This window comes from Triturus cristatus, chromosome 1_2 (genome assembly GCF_964204655.1).
Source record: "Triturus cristatus chromosome 1_2, aTriCri1.1, whole genome shotgun sequence".
Taxonomy (NCBI): Eukaryota; Metazoa; Chordata; class Amphibia; order Caudata; family Salamandridae; genus Triturus; species Triturus cristatus.
Window position 1 is genome coordinate 755126994 of NC_140580.1, and position 19234 is coordinate 755146227.

General features: G+C 45.4%; 1 protein-coding gene across 4 annotated transcripts in view; it reads right to left on the minus strand.

The window, feature by feature from the left end:
• Nucleotides 1-19234, minus strand: part of LOC146867949 (uncharacterized) — a 507623-nt gene that overhangs the window by 224039 nt on the left and 264350 nt on the right. Inside the window, exon 1 of one of the 4 annotated variants that reach the window (XM_085608691.1) lies at nucleotides 1271-1393. The exons of the other annotated variants lie outside the window; for them this stretch is intronic. Coding sequence (XP_085464817.1) covers nucleotides 1271-1317 — 47 coding nt within the window. The 5' untranslated portion in view covers nucleotides 1318-1393. Of the gene's footprint in view, nucleotides 1-1270; nucleotides 1394-19234 lie in introns of those variants that run through there. 4 annotated transcript variants of the gene reach the window in all.

Here is a 19234-nt window from a genome sequence, read left to right on the forward strand (position 1 = left end):
CGCGTATACAAGGGAGAGCAGGTATGTGCAATGGAGAGGACAATTTTTTTAAAGGGTGATGTGCACACGAGAGAAGGTGCGCAGGAGAACAGAGAGTGTGTGCGTATTAGCAGGCCGTGTGAAGCAACACCTCAAGGAATCATGCACACACAAGAGATTGCGTACTGTGGAAAACCTGGGCTGGGCATCTGTGATGTAAATTAAATTAGGAACATGAAGTCAATATGCACATGAGAGCAGAGAGTGCAAGTAGGACCTGAATTAACATATGGAGCAACCCACACATAATAGCGCGCACTCAAGAAGAGATCAGCGCAAACAGTGCAACAACAATCAAATTATAAACATATAGTCAATATGCATAAGAGAGCAGAGAGTGTGAGTATTGACCAGAATTTACACATGAAGCACCCCTACAAACTGTATGCACCCACGAGAACGTTCTTTTTGAGATCGGGGTGAAGAGTGAGATAACAATCGAATTATGAGCAAGTAGTCAATACGCACAAGAGAGCAGCGAGCATGCATACTGACCAGAATTCACATATAGAGCACCCCAAAGAATAAAGTTCACACAAAAGATTGAATTATGAGCAAGTGCTCGAAACGTACATGAGAGTAGAAAGCATGCGTATTGACCAGAATTCACATATGGAGAACCCCCCAAGAATAACGCGCACACAAGTAAATGCGTGTTTTGCGAGCGAGGTGAATAGTGAGACAACAATTGAATTATAAGCAAGTATCAATATGCACAAGAGAGCAGAGAGTGTGCGTATTGACCAGAATTCACATAAGAAGCCCTCCTGGGCTCTTCTAGAGTTAGGCCTAGTCTGCTATGTTCAGTTTCCCTTTTCCGAATTGAAAATGGTTTACTCCATTTTCCTTTTTCTCCTCCCAACACTCCTTTCATATACAGGGGGTGTTAAGGAACCCTCCTGCACTGAGCTCACAGTTAACTAAAAAAAATGAGGTTGAGGCTCACGTACCTCCAGGCCACTCTGATCAGGAGTGCTGGGTGAATCTGTTTTTACACTTAAAGTACCTCCAGGCCTCTCTGATCAGGAGTGCTGGATGGATCTATTTTTGAGCTTAAAGAGTACCTCTAGGCCACTCTCATGAGGAGTGCTGGGTGACTAGTCGACAATAAATAATGATGCAATTTGTACCTCCAGGCCATTTGTATATATGAGTGCTGGGTGATCCTATTTTAACGCTTACCGCTTCTGTTTTTCACGCTAGGAAAGAAAAGCTAATCGCGGTGTCTTACCCTTTCCGACAGCAGCCAGTGGACAGATCCAGCCCGCCACAGGCCATCAGGTTTGCAGTAAAGAGAGCTGCCTTCCGGACCTCTCTTCAGAAATGCACGCAGAGTAGGCTTGGGCAGCTGGATGCTACTGCCCCTCGGCTGCAGTCTGGGTATCCACCATGATCAGCTCTCGGCTGGCTCACCAAATGTTGTAAGCATGTCCGATCAGAAAGGAGAACAGCAAGGCTAGACAATCAGAAACAGTTTAAGTTACATTAAACAATAACGGCCTAGAATAGCAGCCACATCTCTTGTATGTGTGTCTGAAATTCAACTTGCATTAGGTACATGGCATGCTTTATACAGTACAGCGGGTGCAATAAAGAGAAGCTCATCCCCCTTTGGACAGGAATTACTGGTATAGTGGCCATAAATTACGCAGTAGACACTTGATCCCAACCTGATAGATGCACCCATAAATACCAATTGGAGGACACATTCTGCGGTGGTCCAGGTGGCCGGTTGTGTCACGTGTTTATAATCTAAAGTGACGCTTAATACTAGGCATCGTTTGGGCTTTATCTGATTAATGCAACTGGCCGGTTGCTCTGGTATCACATCCTTTAGCCGAATATAGGCCCCCTGCGGAGCCTTTGTGTGTTTTTATGTCTGTGCATCTGACTGATTTCTTATGCATTACATTCTTGCGCCATATATGATTTACTGCTGAAATCTTCCAGGTGTGTTTGAGTCTGTTCCAGAGCTGGTGTTTCCATGACAGGAAGTGCTAGTGGTGGACAGAGAACAGCTGTGTTATGTTGATCTGATAAAGGATGACTCTGAAACTGTAACAAGGGTTTTATTGTGAATTTGGGTAGTGCAAGCAAAAGTTGCTCTGTGGTGTGCTACACTCCTACAAGCGGGACCTTTTAAACAGTAGCGAAACTGTTAAAAGTTGGCTCCCTAGTTGAAAGCTCGTTTTTTAGATCTCGCCTCTAAGCTACATCGTGGGCTTGCCATTGGCTGCAACTATCGTTGCTGCATTTTGCCATCTCAGTATTTTCCAAGTGCATATCTAGCCTGTACCTCTTTAAGTTTTTAGCCCTGCCCTTGCGACTGCCCGACCACTATTGAACTTACGCAGTGGTAATTGTGTACATGGTATGGGAACTACTTTTTCTAAATCTACAGCCCGCAGCGACCTCTACCACCGACAGCCCCCCCCCCCCCCCCCCCCGCTAAGCCAGCCGCATTGTTGCCCTCCTCCCAAAATCTGATCGACCCTTCAGAAATACTGCACATTCCGACCACATCTCGCTACATCAGAGATGCAGGAGCTACACAATGGATGTCGGAAATGTGGGCAGAGAGATTGGCAAGCCTGAGAAATAATTTGAAGAGCCGAGTCTGGAGTCTGGCTTGGCTCTAAGAGCCAAAGCACACGCAGAGGAAGCAAAAATCATCACGTCATTCTCTCGGCGTGCTCTTGTTCCATCGTATGTCCTATCTGCCTTGTCTTTCATGCTCTTTTCTTCTCTTGCTATCTTTCTCTTCCTCTGTTTCTCCCTCACTCACTCCTCTCCATCTCCAATATTCCTATTTGCTCATGTTTTCCCTCCCCCATCTGTCTCTCGCTAGCTTACTTTCACTCGTGCTTCCTGTGTTCCACTCTCTCTCATTCTTTCTCTTTGTTCCCCTTGCTGTGTTTCTTCTTCTACTGACTTCCACTCCTTCTCTCTGAGTCTCACTATCAGCACCCTGTGCTCAATAACTGGATGCGCAAGGTCACCGGTTTGCGCCAGATAAATAACTGAGCGGGCTGAGTGCCTCCTGCTGTGCCTGTCTGAAGGTGCATGGTCTGAACCTCTGCACGCCCAGCCTTTCATTCATGCGACGCTCGTAACAAGTAGAGAGAGGAGTTGGTCTAACGGCTAGGGCGGGCGAATTAGGGTGACCAACTGGCATTGGTGCAAATTCAGGACGGTGAGTGTAAAAATTCAGGACAAAGGGTCAAAATTCAGGACACAAATTCAGGACAGGAGGTCAAAATTCAGGACAAAACTTCAGGACAATAGGTAAGTTTTACAGACACATCAGAGGAGGTCCCGCAATAGTATATAAGTAAGCCCAGCCATATCCAAACATATTCAACCATTTGCAAACCTATCCATCATGTATCCTTCCATCTATCATTTCACTCATCCATCCCTTCATCCATCCTTTCACTCATCTATCCATTATCCATCCAGCCACCCTTTCACCCTATCCATCTGTACACTCATCCATCCACTCTTCTAGCCATCCATCCTTCACTCATCCATCCAGCCATTTACCCTTTCACCCATCCTTTCACTTACTCATCGATCCATCCACCCAGTCACTCATCCTTCCACCCATCCACCCTTTCAGTCATCCATCCAGCCTCCCTTTCTCTCTACATCGACCCTTTCACTTAGCCATCTTACCATCCACCCACCCACCCATCCATCTACTCATCCACTCATGAATCCATCCATTGACCCTATCACTCATCCATCCTTTCTCTCATCCATTTATCCTTTCACTCCTTCACTCATCTATTCATCCTTTTGTCCATCTACCCTCTCTTTCACTCACTCATCCATCCTTACATCCACCCTTTCACTCATCCGTCCATCCATTCACCCTTGCACTTATCAATTCATCCATCATTTCACTCATCCATCCACCCACTCACTCATCAGCCACCTTTTCACTCATCCATCCACCCTTTTACCCATCCAGCTACCCTTCCACCCATACATACAGCTATTTACATTTTCTCTCATCCATCCTTCCACTCACTCATCAATCCATTCATCCTCTCTCATTATCCATCTATTCAATCTTTCATTCATCCATTCACCCTTTCACCAATTCATCCAGCCATCCACCCATCCCTTCACTTACTCACTCACCCACCTTTTCATATTAATGTTGCGCTGAGCCTTTTTGAGAAGAGGCCCATCAAGAACTTCACCCTCGCTGCAGGAGCCATTCCAGGACTGGGACAGAAGCCACCCAGGGTGGAGACAGGATCCACCACAGGGGGGACAGGAGCTATCACAGGAGGGGGAACAGGATCCACCAGGGTGGGCACAGGGGTGGGCATGCAGTATTCTAGTATCATCTTGGTCTCTTCCAGGGTGGGGTAGGGCTCCTCACCCCCTCCTGGACAAGACAACGAGAAGACAGGCTCTCTTTCCAAAATGTTAGTTTTGCCATCCCCCACTGTGATGTACAGTTCTTAAAGAAGATACTCCAAGAGAAATGATTTAACTGATTGTCCTCCCTACTTTGTTAATCAGTGTGGGTGCGATTGTGCCATTTCTTTATTTTATTACATTATAGACTGCATGTTTGAAGAACGGAGGTTTGCTTACAATTTTGTGACAGTAATTAAACTCTGTGAAGAGAAACACCCGCAGAGACATGACGCATTCAGGGATGTTTGCATCTGAATAGATGCCCCTGCTCCTGAAGCTGCAGCCCCTCCCTCTCAGTCACCTTCAAGCACCTCTTAACAGCTCATCAAGGGCGGAAGGTGTGAGGGTTGCCATCCCGCTGTGCCTCTCCAATGCTGCTGGGTTTCTGAGCTTTGGTACTGCATCGCAGTCTGTTACACCCGACCTCAACAGCATCGGAGTCAAGAAGGGAGGTGGGTGGAAGCTGTGCCGGCTTTAGGGTGGTGCCACCGGTGCCCGGTTAAAATTACGGACAAATGGCGTCCGTTAAAGAATCCTTCACGGACAACGGACGGCCGAAATTACGGACTGTCCATGAAATTTACGGACGGTTGGTCACCCTACCTCGAATCTGGGGAAGTGGGTTCGAGTCTCGGCAACGACGCTGAATATCCTGTGATTCTGGGCAAATCACTCAATCTCCTCGTGCCTCACAAAAATAAATGTTGTCTCATATAACACAACAGGTGCTATGTGAAGCACTCTGATACCCGATTCGGGTCAAGTTCGCGCTATATATAACTCTATAAAAATAAAATAATAGAGTCAAGGGGTCCCTCCTGATCACACCTATGATACCGAACTACAGAAGGGAGTGTGGGGTATCAGGGCAGTTGGACCAGCTCTCTGGAAGTCTCACGGTGCGTCCTCGAGGCACCATGTCCATTTCACTAGTGCCCAAAGTCAATAACTGCCTTCCAAAAGTAAAGACCCTTCTGTCCTGATCCAATATTTTAATCGCAATAGTCTGTTTTGACAGTCTCATGTAGGGGTCTCAGCCGCTATTTTAATCCATGCTTGTTGTTTGCATACATAGCACATTCGCTGCCCTTATTCTGCCTCGCAGCGCTTGGACGACACATAAGAAGGGAGTGTAGAGAAGGCCATCAGAGTTACAGAGAAAAGACAGGGATAGAAGGTACAGTGACGAGTGAGGAAGGGAGATTTTGATATATATATGGTTATTGCTTGTATATTGCCTACAGCCACTTCAAAGGGCTATGGGGAAGAGGGGATATTAGAGTAAATGCATGGGCACTGAGACAGGAGTGGCAATGGAGGATAGAGCCAGGAGTGAACATGAAGGTATGGAGTACTTAAGAAAGGATAAAATGAACTAAGATAATTGAACGAGCAATATTTTGAAGAAAAAAGGAGACTCCGAAAAAGGAAGATTTGGGAAGGATGCCCAGCAGCCCAAATCGCATTCGATTTTTGGCCACAGTACGTTCGGCAGTGCAGCTGGTAATAAAGCCCAGTTTCCTTTCCCTTCCTCCATCCTCCCATTCCAGAAGGCGGGGGGTGGCATCTTTCCTTCCTTCCTGCCCGAGACAGAAAGCAACAAGCATTGGCATAGCCAATAGGCCTCGCCTTTGGGACCTTATAAGTTTTTAACCATGCAACAGTTAATGTTGTTGCCCCAAGGATATTGTGCAGCATAACTAAATACTTATGCCAATGCTTGTTTAGGACTTGTGCCCTGCTTTCATGGGTTACATTGGAAGTAAGCAAGACTGACCCTGGTTAGGAGCAACTCCTTTGGGATGATGTAACTTACTGCTCCAAGACACAATGGAAAGGCAAACACTAAGCTATATAAAAAAGAAGTTTAAAAAAAACACATAAAAAAAAAACACAAAGCTTTAAAAAGAATGCACATTTGGTATGTTGGTTGCCTGTGAAGCACTTTCTGCCCCCTCAAACCAACTCAAAACCTGGGATGGGGGGCAGTTATAAAGTGCATATGGGCAAGATAAATGTATTCCTTCTACACAAGTAGAATCCTTGTGAAGTATTTGTTTTTTTAAACACGAGGGTGTGTTACAGTAACATTACTGATCTATAGATGTGATAATATCGCTAAGCTAGCCAAGTATCCAGATATAAAAAAATAATTCGTTTTTGTGTTTTTATAAATGCATTTCTCACAACTGAGCGTATTATCATCTGAATATGGTAATGCACTTGTTTAGTTTGGTTTTATTTTCTAAGACGGTCTCAAAAACCTGCTCAGTTTGTGCAGAAAACCAAAATACTTTAAACTTGCATGCATTTTCCAAGCTTAGGGACGTTGTCATCCAATGTGTTTCCATGTGTGATGTTTGTATGGGCCAATGAACAACTGACTGCTATTGGAATGCCCACACAAACATCACACGTTACGCTGACTACTGGGTGTGTGTATAATTATGTTAGATGCACTTTTCTTCTTTAATGTTTACAGTTCTATTTCTGTTTATGTTTTATTTCGCATCAATGTGGTCTGTTTTGTTTATAGAGAGAGGATGGGTTATAGGAAAAGCTTGCGTGCATTTTCAAACTTAGAAATGTTTTCATGCAATCTTCTGTTTCCATGTATGTTTCTGTGGGAATTCAATTACCATTCAGTTGTTCATTGGCTAGTATGGAACCATCATTTGGGTTGCCAATCCCATTAAAGTCACTTTCATTCTCCTACTGAGCCACCTTTGCAAAATAAAGCATAAGTGTGTGCAAACCTTGCGGTGAGTAGTTTAATTGTTTAGAAATGGTTTTGATCATGAAGCTGCATGCTGCCAAGCAACAGTCTATTATGATCCTGCCGACACACGTGGCAACAGTCTACTCTCTAGATTGTTACCCTTGGTATTACAACATGAGTATATCGAATACAACTACAACTTCGGAGACAAAATGCAGTCGAAACAGTCCAACTGTGAACTGCTCTCACGTAAAAAACTTCCATTTTACTTGTTGCCTTGTAAGGAAGATGCCACGAGAAATTGTCTTTGAAGTGATACTTTTTTTTAACACCACACCAGATTGCATTCGATTACTCTACTGCCAAGTAAACCCAACAGTAATACTTCCTGATACCACATGCTGCAAGAAATTGCTCTTTGAAAATAGTCTCACGCGCAAATATATATAACGAGCTAGGACAGTTCCCTTCTAGAAAAGTCAACAAATAAAGTAAGGATTTTCCTGTGAGCAAGAAATTACGAACCTGGAAATAATCCAAAAAGAACAGATCCTCTCATTCAGAATACACGAAATTTGGTAAACACAAAAATAAATTACACTGACCATTACTTTTTTAAGGAAATATTACACATTAGATTTCCCTTCACAGGCTTCAATATTTATCATTCAGAAGGCATAAAAAGATTATCTTAAAGCAATAAATGTGCAAAGTTATCGAGTTTAGCCTCATGGGAACACTTGAAACAGCTGTCTCTTTATCCATTTAGAATGCAGCCACACTTAAACGTATTCAGAGTACTTTGAGGAAAGTACCGAACACCACTTTCTTGACCCGCATTAGTGAGTTCACACAGGATTTTGCTTAATATTCCAGCTAAGGAGGTTCGAGGGTTCATATTAGGAAGTCAGTGCTGCCACGCACCCCGAGTTACTGCACGCCCCTGGGCTCACTCACCCTTATGCCCTTCACCACATTGATGTTATCCTTCTCGTCAGCCTCAAAGGAGACACGCCGGGTGCTGCTGTTGCCACCCATTGTGCCGGGGCTGGCAGTAGGGGAGAGGCGGGGTAGCTGCGAGCTGCAGGTCACGTTTGCCAGTCACAGGCAGCCACGGACTCAGTAGCGGGCAGCGATAGGTGAACACACAGCGCACCTGACAGTTTAACCTTCGGTTCCGCCAGGCCTCTGCACTACAAAACAATGTGCGCCGCCATTGGGCGAAAGCTCTTGAAGGCTCCCACTCATTGGATGAGAGGCGTACGCGGCGCTCTGTTAGAACAGCAGACAGGGAAGTTTTTCAGCATGAGCCGGCTGGCATACAGTGGTGGAGTCTGTTTGGCTACCGCACGTATGAGCTGTTACAACCCTGAGCAGTTAGTAATATTTCTGTTCCCTCAACAAATAACGCCCCATCACACATGTACCGCTCTATAATATTCTCCCAGACGGGTAGGTTTAGCTCTTAATAAACCTTACTTAGGAGATGCATGGTTTTTTTTCTTCAGTTTTATATAGTGCAAATTCAACCCAAAGGTATTGGAGCGCCTCACTGAGCACCAGTTAAATTACACATTCACATTCAAAACTCGCTTGTGACAGATGTGTATCTGGCCCCAGTGCTTTAAAGGTAAAAGAACAAGCGCTCGCTTTGTTGATGTAGTCATTTTTAGGTCTTCTGCTGTTTCACTTGGACGGCCTGGCCTGCTTTCCTTCAGAAGTAAAAGGTTTGTTATCTTTATGGGGCCATGTGTTTGGCCCCATAAAGATAAAAAACCTTTTACGACATAAGGAAGGCAGACGAGCCCGTCCAAATGGGGCGGCTCAAAAAGCCGAACGGAAACGTCACTACCAACTCTTTTCCAATGGCTGGCCACCGTTTAGCATAAACGGTGACGCCAGCCAATGGAAAAGAGGGACGGGGCTTAATGCCCTTTACACAAAATACCCCAAATCATTAAATCTCGCCAGCGAGACTGCGCATGTGCGCAGCCTACGCCAGGCGAGACCTAAAAAGGAAAAATCAACGGCGGACTTGTAGGTCTGCACCTCACGCTTGTTTCATAAGTGTAATGTCCTGCGCACAAACTCTTCTGCCCCAGCCGTTGTGTGGTGCCTCTGTGTTCCAAATCCTTCACGACCTGAGACAGAAAGCAGGCACCAAAACAAAAGTGCCCCCGCTAGTGGATCAGATGGCTAAAAAGGGGCCTGTGTTTGCAAATCGGGGCAGTTATGAACTTTTAAAGACATGCTGTATAATTGTTTTGCGAGGCATGGAAGGCTGCATTCATTTGTGCTTGCTGCAACCAATGTTTGGGGTAATATTAGGGAAATCAACAGTAGAAACCGGACCAGCAGACCACAAAACTGGCCCATAGTCAGCTAAAATAAACACCTCACGCACTGAACTGTTAGACCTGCCAATCCCATGGACAGAACATACATTAATCTCCTTACCAAACAAGCATTTTAGGACGGAACCAACATATCAGACATGTAAAAGTGCTTGGAATTTAGTCACCCAGGAATCATTTTCAAATCACTTTGCTTACTCTGAACCCTCTACACAGCACTGCAAACCCGTTAACACATCGGTACTGCACCTACAACAAGAGAAAGAAAAATCACTGATTCAATGCCCCCCAAACGCATTAGTAACACAGCTAACAAACCTCGCTCTGAAAAATGGCATTCACCAGACCTAAAGTTAAAGAAAAGAAAATGCAGATCCCTTGAGCATAAATGAAGGCTTTCCAAAAACAGCACAAATAGACAAAATTACCTAGCCGAACTGAAAAATTACCATGCTGTACTGAAAAAGGCCAAAACAAATTAATACACAAAAAGAATTGAAGACAATTGCAGTTCTTCTAAAGAACTATATAAGGTTGTTTGAGAACTTTGTAATCCCACTAATCTGGCACAAACTATGGAACCCACGATAGAGAACTGTGAATTGATCAATAACTTCTTTATTGATAAAGTGTCAAAAATCTACACGTCCTTTGACAATGCCTTTGAAGATATCGATATTGACTGGGAAATTCTAGCACCCAACCCCCTGGCCCATACCCATCTTAAGGCTTTAACTCTGTTCACGGAAGAACAGGTAGCCAAAGCAATGTCTGAGGTCAAGGCAGGATCGCCACTTGATCCCTGCCCACACTACATCTTTTCACAACTAGGGTCAGTTCTATGCCCTTATGTCACCAGAATCTTCAATGAATCTCTAGAATCAGCTTGTTTCCCGGACATATGGAAAAGAACAGTGGTCTTCTCATTATTAAAGAAAACAGGCCTCAAAAATCATGATCCTGCAAACTACCGTCCTATATCCCAGCTACCATACCTTTCCAAGTTCCTGGAGCGTTTAGTGAACAAACAACTGACTACCTTCCTAGAGTCTAATGACTTTCTCGACCCTTTTCAGACGGGTTTCAGGACCAATGACAGTACTGAGGCCACACTGTTAGCTATATCAGACAACATCAGACTACTTGTTGATGAGGGAAGAGCCGCAGCATTGATCCTACTGGATCTTAGTGCGGCTTTCGATACTGTCTCCCACACCAATCTATTACGAATCCTGCACAAAAAAGGGATTTCCCATAAAGCCCTGGCATGGTTCGCATTATTTTTGAAAGACTGAACACAAAAAATACAAATGGGATCTTGCTTCTCTAACGCAAAAAGCATTAAGAACGGGGCCCCCCAAGGAGCCACCATAAGCCCCGCCCTTTATAATGCATATGTTTCATCCCTGGCAGACATCAGTAGGAAATGGGGATTTGAAATCTGCTCATATGCCGATGATACGCAATTGGTGATTCCCCTTACAAATAGGCTGACGAATATCGATACTAAGAATAACCTCATAAACTGCCTATCGAAACTTGCAGGTTGGGTGTCCAAACACTGCTTAAAATTAAACGCCAAAAAGTTGGAAGTCCTACTTTTCTGAGGGGCCCATACAATCTGGGACAATAGCTGGTGGCCCCAGGCCTTGGGCACCGCCCCTGTACCTAAGCAATTTGCAGGAAATCTGGGCATCATCTTCCATGATGCCTTATCTATGCAAAGACAAGTCCACACGTTCTGCAGAAAAGGCTTCGCTACCCTAAAACTTCTCAGAAGACTTTTTCCTTGGATTCCCCTAAATTGTAGAAAGTTGGGGACTCAAGCTCTGTTTCTGAGCAGGCTGGACTACGGAAGTGCCCTTTATGTTGGCATGGCCGATCATCTGTTCTCCTGCCTTCAGGTGGCTCAGAACGCCGCCACCAAGTTAATTTGCAATAAAAAGAAATTTAGCTCGGCTTCCAGCTGCCTAAAAGAGCTTCACTGGCTACCAGTAAGAAAAAGAGCTAGTTTCAAACTCCTTTGTTTTGCACACAGAACACTGCATAAAAAAGGCCCTTACATCCTACGAGATAGGATAGAATTCCATGTTCCTTGACGGAACCTAAGATCACGCTGTCAGGCTTTTGCCTCAGTCAAGCGCACAAACAAGGTCAGAATGGGTGACAGATCTTTCTCTAAAGCAGCCGCGGTCCTGTGGCACAACCTCCCACTCGATCTACGCCTTACAGACGACTATGTACTCTTTAGGAAAAAGCTGAAAACCACCTTCATTCCTAGATACTGAAACTACCAATAATTTAGGCCAAGAGTAATCCGTCTAGCATCTGCATTCTTTCCTAGCGCCGTGATGTCCCTAGGGATGAATGATGCGCTTTACAAGCACCAAAAATACAAAATAAAAATCAGGCACTGCCTGATTACCCTAAAGGCCAGTTCGACTCTGGTTCGATTTTGTACAAGACCAACAAAAATATGTGAACTATACACGGAACTAAATCACGGACATGCATTAACTTAACGTTTTTACACTAATTGTTCAGAAATCTGTCCGTGTTATTTGCCAGCAAAGTTAAGGACATGAACTAGGGCCCCCTGGGGACCCATTTCAATGTCGGTTTTTAGGTCTCGGCTCTAAGACTGTTTGGGGGTGTCAGCATTTGCCAAGCGCATACCTAGGTCATGCCTCTTCCAGTTTTTAGCCCTGTCTAAGCAACCGCCCTAACTACTATTGAACTTATACAGTGGTAATTGTGTGCATGGTTTTGGGACTACTTTTGTAAAATTTCGAGCCAGAATGCAAAAGTCACAAGGCGCGATCCTCCTTTCATCCGGCTCCCATCCTAATGGGGCATCGGCTGCACATGATTTTTGTCCCTTCTCCCTTCTACCCGGCTCCCATCCTAACGAGGCATCGTTATTGTCATGTGGACTTCCGGGTGAGGTCGCCTTTTTTTCAGAAAAACATAAATGCATTTTAATAATACGCTCTGCACAGCTTCAGGACCCTGCAGACTGCACAACATGACCCCGCCTTTGATACCTCGTGTTCCGAGGGGGAGTTTAGGACTTCTTGTCCTATGTCTCTCCTCCACCTTGCCCCCCACACACACTTTCTCGGCTCTAGTTATTACATGTTGCGAAGGCCCTCACAGACACATCTGCAGGCGCAATAAGAACTCACTGGGGGGAGATCGATGCAAAACCTGCAGGTGATAGGTTCCAAAGGGTGCAGGGCCAACTCAGCCGTTCAATCACTCAATCTGAAAACAAATGCTGAGCGTTACTCAGGGTTCAGATACCCCGTTAGGTGCACCTGGATGTAACATGCACAAGTGGCTGAGAGTTACTCGGGCCCCAGATACGCCTGTTAGTTGCACATGGATGTAACATACAGAAGTGTTGAGGATTACTCAGGTACATTATTACTGTGATGTAATAGTATACTTGTTAGAGGCACATTTCCTGTTGACAAAACTCAAACTGGCGTGCTTTCTCCCGAGCCAGTGGGGCCTATCACAGAGCATGTGTATGTACATAAATAGTAGGATGGTAGATAAGGTGGAGAAGTCTGTAGGTCACTATGTAGAAAAATCTTATACTATAATTGTGGAGGATGGAAGGCGATGCAGGACATATTTCTATATACAACTGTGTTGTTTAAAAAGCAAATAATGCCTGAAGGTGTCACTCAGTCCTTTCTCAAATGTATATTATTGCATGACCATAACTAAATTGCTCCACTCATGGTAAAGTATTCTCAGTGTCACTTGTGAGACATTTCAATGTCACCTTTCTTGGCAGTAATAACACTTGAGTTAAAAACACCACAGGCTTCCACATTATGCTACAAAATCCAACACCACACCACATAATTCCACTCCCCTACATGCCACTCCATAACACACAATACCACACCACATAAAATGTATACTACATTAAATACCACATAATTACTAGCCACATAATTCCAATGCACACTATGGCACATATTCACACTGCACATAACTCCACTCAGCACCACACAATTCAGCACCACATAATTCCACACCCCACAATTCCACAACAAACAATTGCACTCCAACCCACATAATTCCACTTCACACCACATCCATCCATCCACTCCATAACTCATAGCTAAAAGTCATTAACATTGACAACGCTTATAGCTCTCAGGTTGCCGAGACCAAGTGGCTTTGCCAATGCTTGTTCTATTAGGTAATGTTTCTCAAAAATTGTAACAAATGTGAGTCATATATTCTTTTATGGTTGGTGAGATGAAACAGGTCCCGGGCATGGCTCTAGAGAGTGTGCATCCCTGCCTCAAGTTGTCATAGAGAGTTTTTGTTGGTTTGGTACCATTTCGGCCTCTGCCAACATAACATTCACTCATATGACCTGCTGGCCCACTGTGACATGGAATATGACGCAGACCTGCAATCTGTGATCAAGAGCGGTACACTATGTACCCAATCTTTTCCTAAGCATGACTACTGTCAGCTCACTGGGCACTTTAAGTCTGGCCGAGGTGGTAGCAATGAATTACAAGGGTGGGTAGGACTTTTTAACCTAGTGTCTGCCCAAGAGAGAGTTACTTACAGGCATCTAACATATTTTTAAATTGCTTTCAAGTCTCTTTCAACAAGGTCCTTCACTCCATGCCTGTGAGGCATGAATGACGTGTGTGTGTGTGCGTGCGTGCGAGTGTGCATGTGTGTGTGTGTGTGTGTACAGCTCAAACACACACACCCCCTTTATCAACTCATCAACTCCCCTAAATCCGAATATCATCTATTGCTTGCTACCACCTGGACCAGAACATTCACTTGCAGAAATTGTGTTTTCTTCTCAACATCTGCCACAATGTGGATCTCTCTTCTGTTGAGTCTCTGTGATGAGACTAATTTACTGTAGGACAGCTGAAAACTGTGCTTTAGAATAGTTGCATTTCTTTCCTCATTTGGCTTCCTCATTATTTATATTTTCTAAAGCACAAAGAAGCATCTGTAGTTGTGTGTTGTGTATATAATGTTAACAATGTATGGGCAGTGGGATGTGTGTGTGGATTGAATGGGCTACATATGGCTGTGCCCATACAGAAATCCATTTGGATTTCCAACTCTGGAGAGGCACAACAGATGGATGTTGGGGAGATCCCAGGCAGTAATGTGAATTGCTGGGCTTTTGCAGAGCATTCCTAAGGTGCATTTTAGTAGACCAGATTCTTGTGTGTGGCTGCAGGAGCCCTTTTCCAAAATTGTTACATTAACTTTAACTCTCAACGCTTCTTCCTAGATGACACCCTATATTCAATCACAACCCATGATTAATTTGTATTAAAAAAATTGCAAGGGCCTAAAGTTTTTTTCCAAAGCCCATCTTCAGTGCTGTGGCATGCTGTGGCATGCTGAATTTGGAAAACTCAAGGCTTTTTCCACCCCATGCCTATTTCTTCCTCAACCCTACACTTCCTGTCTCTTTAGCTCTTTCAAGTTCTGTTTCATTTGTGCTTTCTCATGCTGGCCCACTTTTACTATCTGTAGGAAAGTAGGATCTGCTTCTTATGGTTACCCCCACGTTTTGCTTGATGTTACACTGTTTTTGACTAGTCTGACTGGGATCCTGCTAATCAGGACCCCAGTCTATCTGCTTTCACCCTAAAATGTTATGCCATGTACTTAGGTACACTCCAGATTGGATACTGGGGTACCCTTGCCAGTCCCTAGTATATGGTACACATGTACCCAGGGCATAGGTACACCAGAGTCCTCCCATAGGCTAAAGCATGTATTATGCCACCCATGAGAGGCTATGCAAAATGGAACTACAGGCTTGCCAGTGCAAGCTGGTGCTTGCACAACTTACGAAAGATATAGGTTTCCTATATCTATAGGTCACTACACTACCTATCAGTCACACCTCTAGCAGGCCTAAACAATCCTGGAGGCAGGGTGCTGGGTTTTACGAGAGATGGTGCCCCTGCATAAGCAGAACACCCCTACAGCCTTCGGAGACCATTCTCCCGGGTTGTCGGTGACGCGTAAAATGCTATCTCGAAAACGGCTGCAACACAACACGTCGTGTTTGGTATCAAACACGTTGAAATTATACCTCCACACCGGTAACAGTGAGCCTTGTGGGTCCCTAGTCTTCCCGGTACCAGCCTTGTCGACCCGGACTGCAAAAATGGTTGCTGCCCACCAGAGACACAATTCTGCCCCCCTGCTGCTGAGACAAGCTCGAGCAGGGAAAGGTAGCACAATAGGCATCCTGTCACAGGGAGGTGTGACCACCTCCCAGACAGGATTTAGTGTATTGGGGCTGGGTGGGTGCACTTCCAAAGTGTCTGAAAGTCTGCACGAGGGGCGCATTTGGTGTCCCTGTGCATAGTCCAGTTCAAACCAGTCCTGGGAGCTGTTGGCTCCTGCTCTGACACGAAACTGGACAAAGGACAGGGGAGTATCCTCCCCACTGTCCTGACCCTCCCCTGGGAGGGTCCCCTGAATCTGTCCAACCCTCTCCCAAAGGGTACAAAAGGGCTTACCTGGCTGTAGGACCCTAGATTCGACGTGGACAAGATTCTGAACAAGAAACTACTGATCTACGACCATCTGGACACTCTCGACTTCGCTGGACTTCGACTGGGCCGACTTCATCTCCCTCTCCATCCAAGGCATCGTCTTTGTCCATGCACTGTACAGTCTCTGTGCAGGACCTGTGGAGCATCAAGGACAACTGAAGTTATCTCCCTTGGGGTGAAGGAGTCACTCCCCTGCATTCGCAGGCACCGTAATGAAACTCTCTGGTCTGCTGATCCTGAGCTCCTGCGGACTCCGAAGGCTCCAGCATCACAGGAGGTGGGTTCCTATGTTCCTTGAGGTTGAGCTGCCCTCTCACCAACTCTAAGGCCAGTATCCCTCGTGGGGACTGCATAACCTGAACACCTGTGCACTGCATACTTTTGTAAGTGCATATGCTTGTTGGTGTTTCCTGAACAAGTGCATTGAGCTATCAATAGCCCCAACCTCTGGGTGCATTTCCACCAAAGAACTTTGGCCTCTTCACACTGAGTGCTCCATGGGCCTTGCTTTGTAAATCTGCTCAAGATCCCCTTGCGACTCCTATGCCTCCGGCCTGTGGGTCCTTTTGAGGTTCGACATTGCATTTCCTCAGCTCCCCTGGTTGCTCCAGGCCTGCCCTGACTCCCCTTGCTGTGATGAGTCTCCTGGTCCTTGGTGGGCCAGACTGTAACCTTCCTTGACCTTTTGCATGGGTTTCTGCTGCCAAGGCTTGTTGGTGCTCCTGCCGGACACAGACCCCTCAGCACTCGACATCCTCTGTGGGACAGCTTGTATACGGCTCCTGGTCCTCCTCGACGGCTCCTGGTCCCTGCAGCTGTAGAGTCAAGGTCTCCATCATCACACCTGAATAACCCGACATCAGCGGGCATTCGTCTACCGAGCCTCTGGTCACTCCTGAGTGACCCAGACTGTGTCCCCTCTGCTTTCAGGTACTCTTCATCAAGAATCCACCTTTGGATTCCAACCAACACTTTTCTTCTTTCCCGCAGTGGCATTTCCTTGAAGTCCTCCATTGAAATCGACGGCGGTTTCTGACACCACTTCAGCCCTATGCACCCGGCTTCCCTGGGATAGGTAACTCTGGTATGATGTTATTTATGGGTGGAGTGGCTCTCCAACCTCCTATGATCCAAAGGGCTTCCTCGTAATCCACTGGGAAGGGTCCTTGAACTTTAAAACTGCAACCGTGACTCTTCCATTCAATTGTACGTACCATGCGGTTGTGTTCTCACACTGCACCCGTCCTCCGTGGGGTCCCTCCTTACTCACCTTAGGTGGTTCCTTGGGGTCCCAGCAATCCTACAACTGCTAGACACTGTCTTGTTGTGGATCTTATACTACTGTTTTAGTATATGGTTTGGTCTCCCCCGGGAGCCCACTGTGTATTAGTGCCACGTACGATTGTTTCTGTGCTACAGTAGTGTGTGCTTTGTGTTTATCTGCATGTAGCAGATACTGTGAGAAATTTAAAGTGTGTTATAATAATAAATACAAATTTTCATAACTACTGTGTGGTTCTCCTTTCATTTAACCAATAGAATAAGGTTGCATTCTGGTAAAACAAGCTGCTTAACATTCCTTCAAGACTAAGCCCGAAGGCTGCTCTCCACAGCTACCACTTGGATAGATTTCTAAGGTTATCTTTGACCTCTTAAATCACCATAAGGGTTGTTTGGACTGCTGCAAGGTGCCCACTTTAATTAGTGGACAGCATATACCAGGCCAACTTCTCACACTATCTTTCTCTTTCTCCTGATTTCAACCTTTTCTGGCTTTCTCTCTCTTCCTCAGGGTCAAAGTCTGATGATGAAAAATAAGTCCTGATCCTCAAAATGAGCGGCAGTGCCCAAAATTACAACCAATGGCACAAATTAAGCACTGACACAACTCTGTACAACTAAACCCGTTTTTCTTAAATTTCTCACCTTTCATCTAATTATGATCATAAATCTCATCACAACCATGACCGTTACTGCACACTAAACCTAAATGTGAATGTGACCCTAAACCTACATTATCCTTCTGACAAACCTACTGTGCAATACTACACACCATGGAACTGATTCACAAAGGTAAACCTACACTTTGTGTAAGTTTACTTTTTTTTTTGCTCTTCACAAACTACAAGTCAATAGTAAGTGTGTACTAAAATTGGAGACTCCGCAGTCAGGGCAGAGAACTCCACACAGGCCTATCTTTATATGTGCGGAGTTCTCAGTCCGTAATGCAAAGTCTCCGCAGTTGTAAACTTACTAATAACTCGTAGTTTGTGAACAGCAAAAAGAACTGTAAACTTACACAGAACTGTAACAACCGCGGCCCGTGCAGGTAAGAGCGGTGGGGCGGTGGGGCCAGGTAGGGGGGAATTTCGACGGACAATGACAAGGAAACATTAATTTTTTATTTAATTTTCCCTCATCATCGTCCGTCGAAATCACCCCCACCGGTCCCCACTGCCCTACCGCTCTTACCTGCAGGGGCCGCGGCTGAACAGTAAGTTTACCTTTGTGTATCAGGCCTTTACACGGCAAATTATGGTGATGCAGTGCTTCCCACCATCTCACAATGTGCGTGCTCAGAGCTCAACTGGGGAACCAAAAACAGCTCTGGCATAAATGCTCAAACCAGCCCCACTCCATTCGTCTCCTCTCAAAATCTCTCTGCATTCATCCATTCTATTATCTCTCTCTTTCCTTCTCTAATAACTCCCTCCCTTTCCTCCCTCTTTTTCTCTCTCTCTTGAAGTCTCCTGTTTCTGGTGCAATTAACCTCCAGAAGCTGGGGCAGAGACAGAGGCCCGGGATCTGCCCTGGGCTTTCAAAACCAGCCTCCAAGGGCTCCCGCCCCACCAGGGAAATGCCTGGTGGACTTAAAGGCCTGTCCGGCCCTGCACGCGCTGCTTCATTAAATTGCTGTGAGTCCAAGCTGCAAATAAGAAGTCTGTTTCTAGAACATGAGTTTTCACGACTGTTGGTCTTTAGGCTGCAGGCTGCTCTGGCTAATAACAAACTGAATTCAGAGCGAACGGTAAAGCTACAAGACATGATTGCGGATGTGATAAATAGCAAACGTAACTCCCACATTCCTAAACCCCATCCAAGGGTTA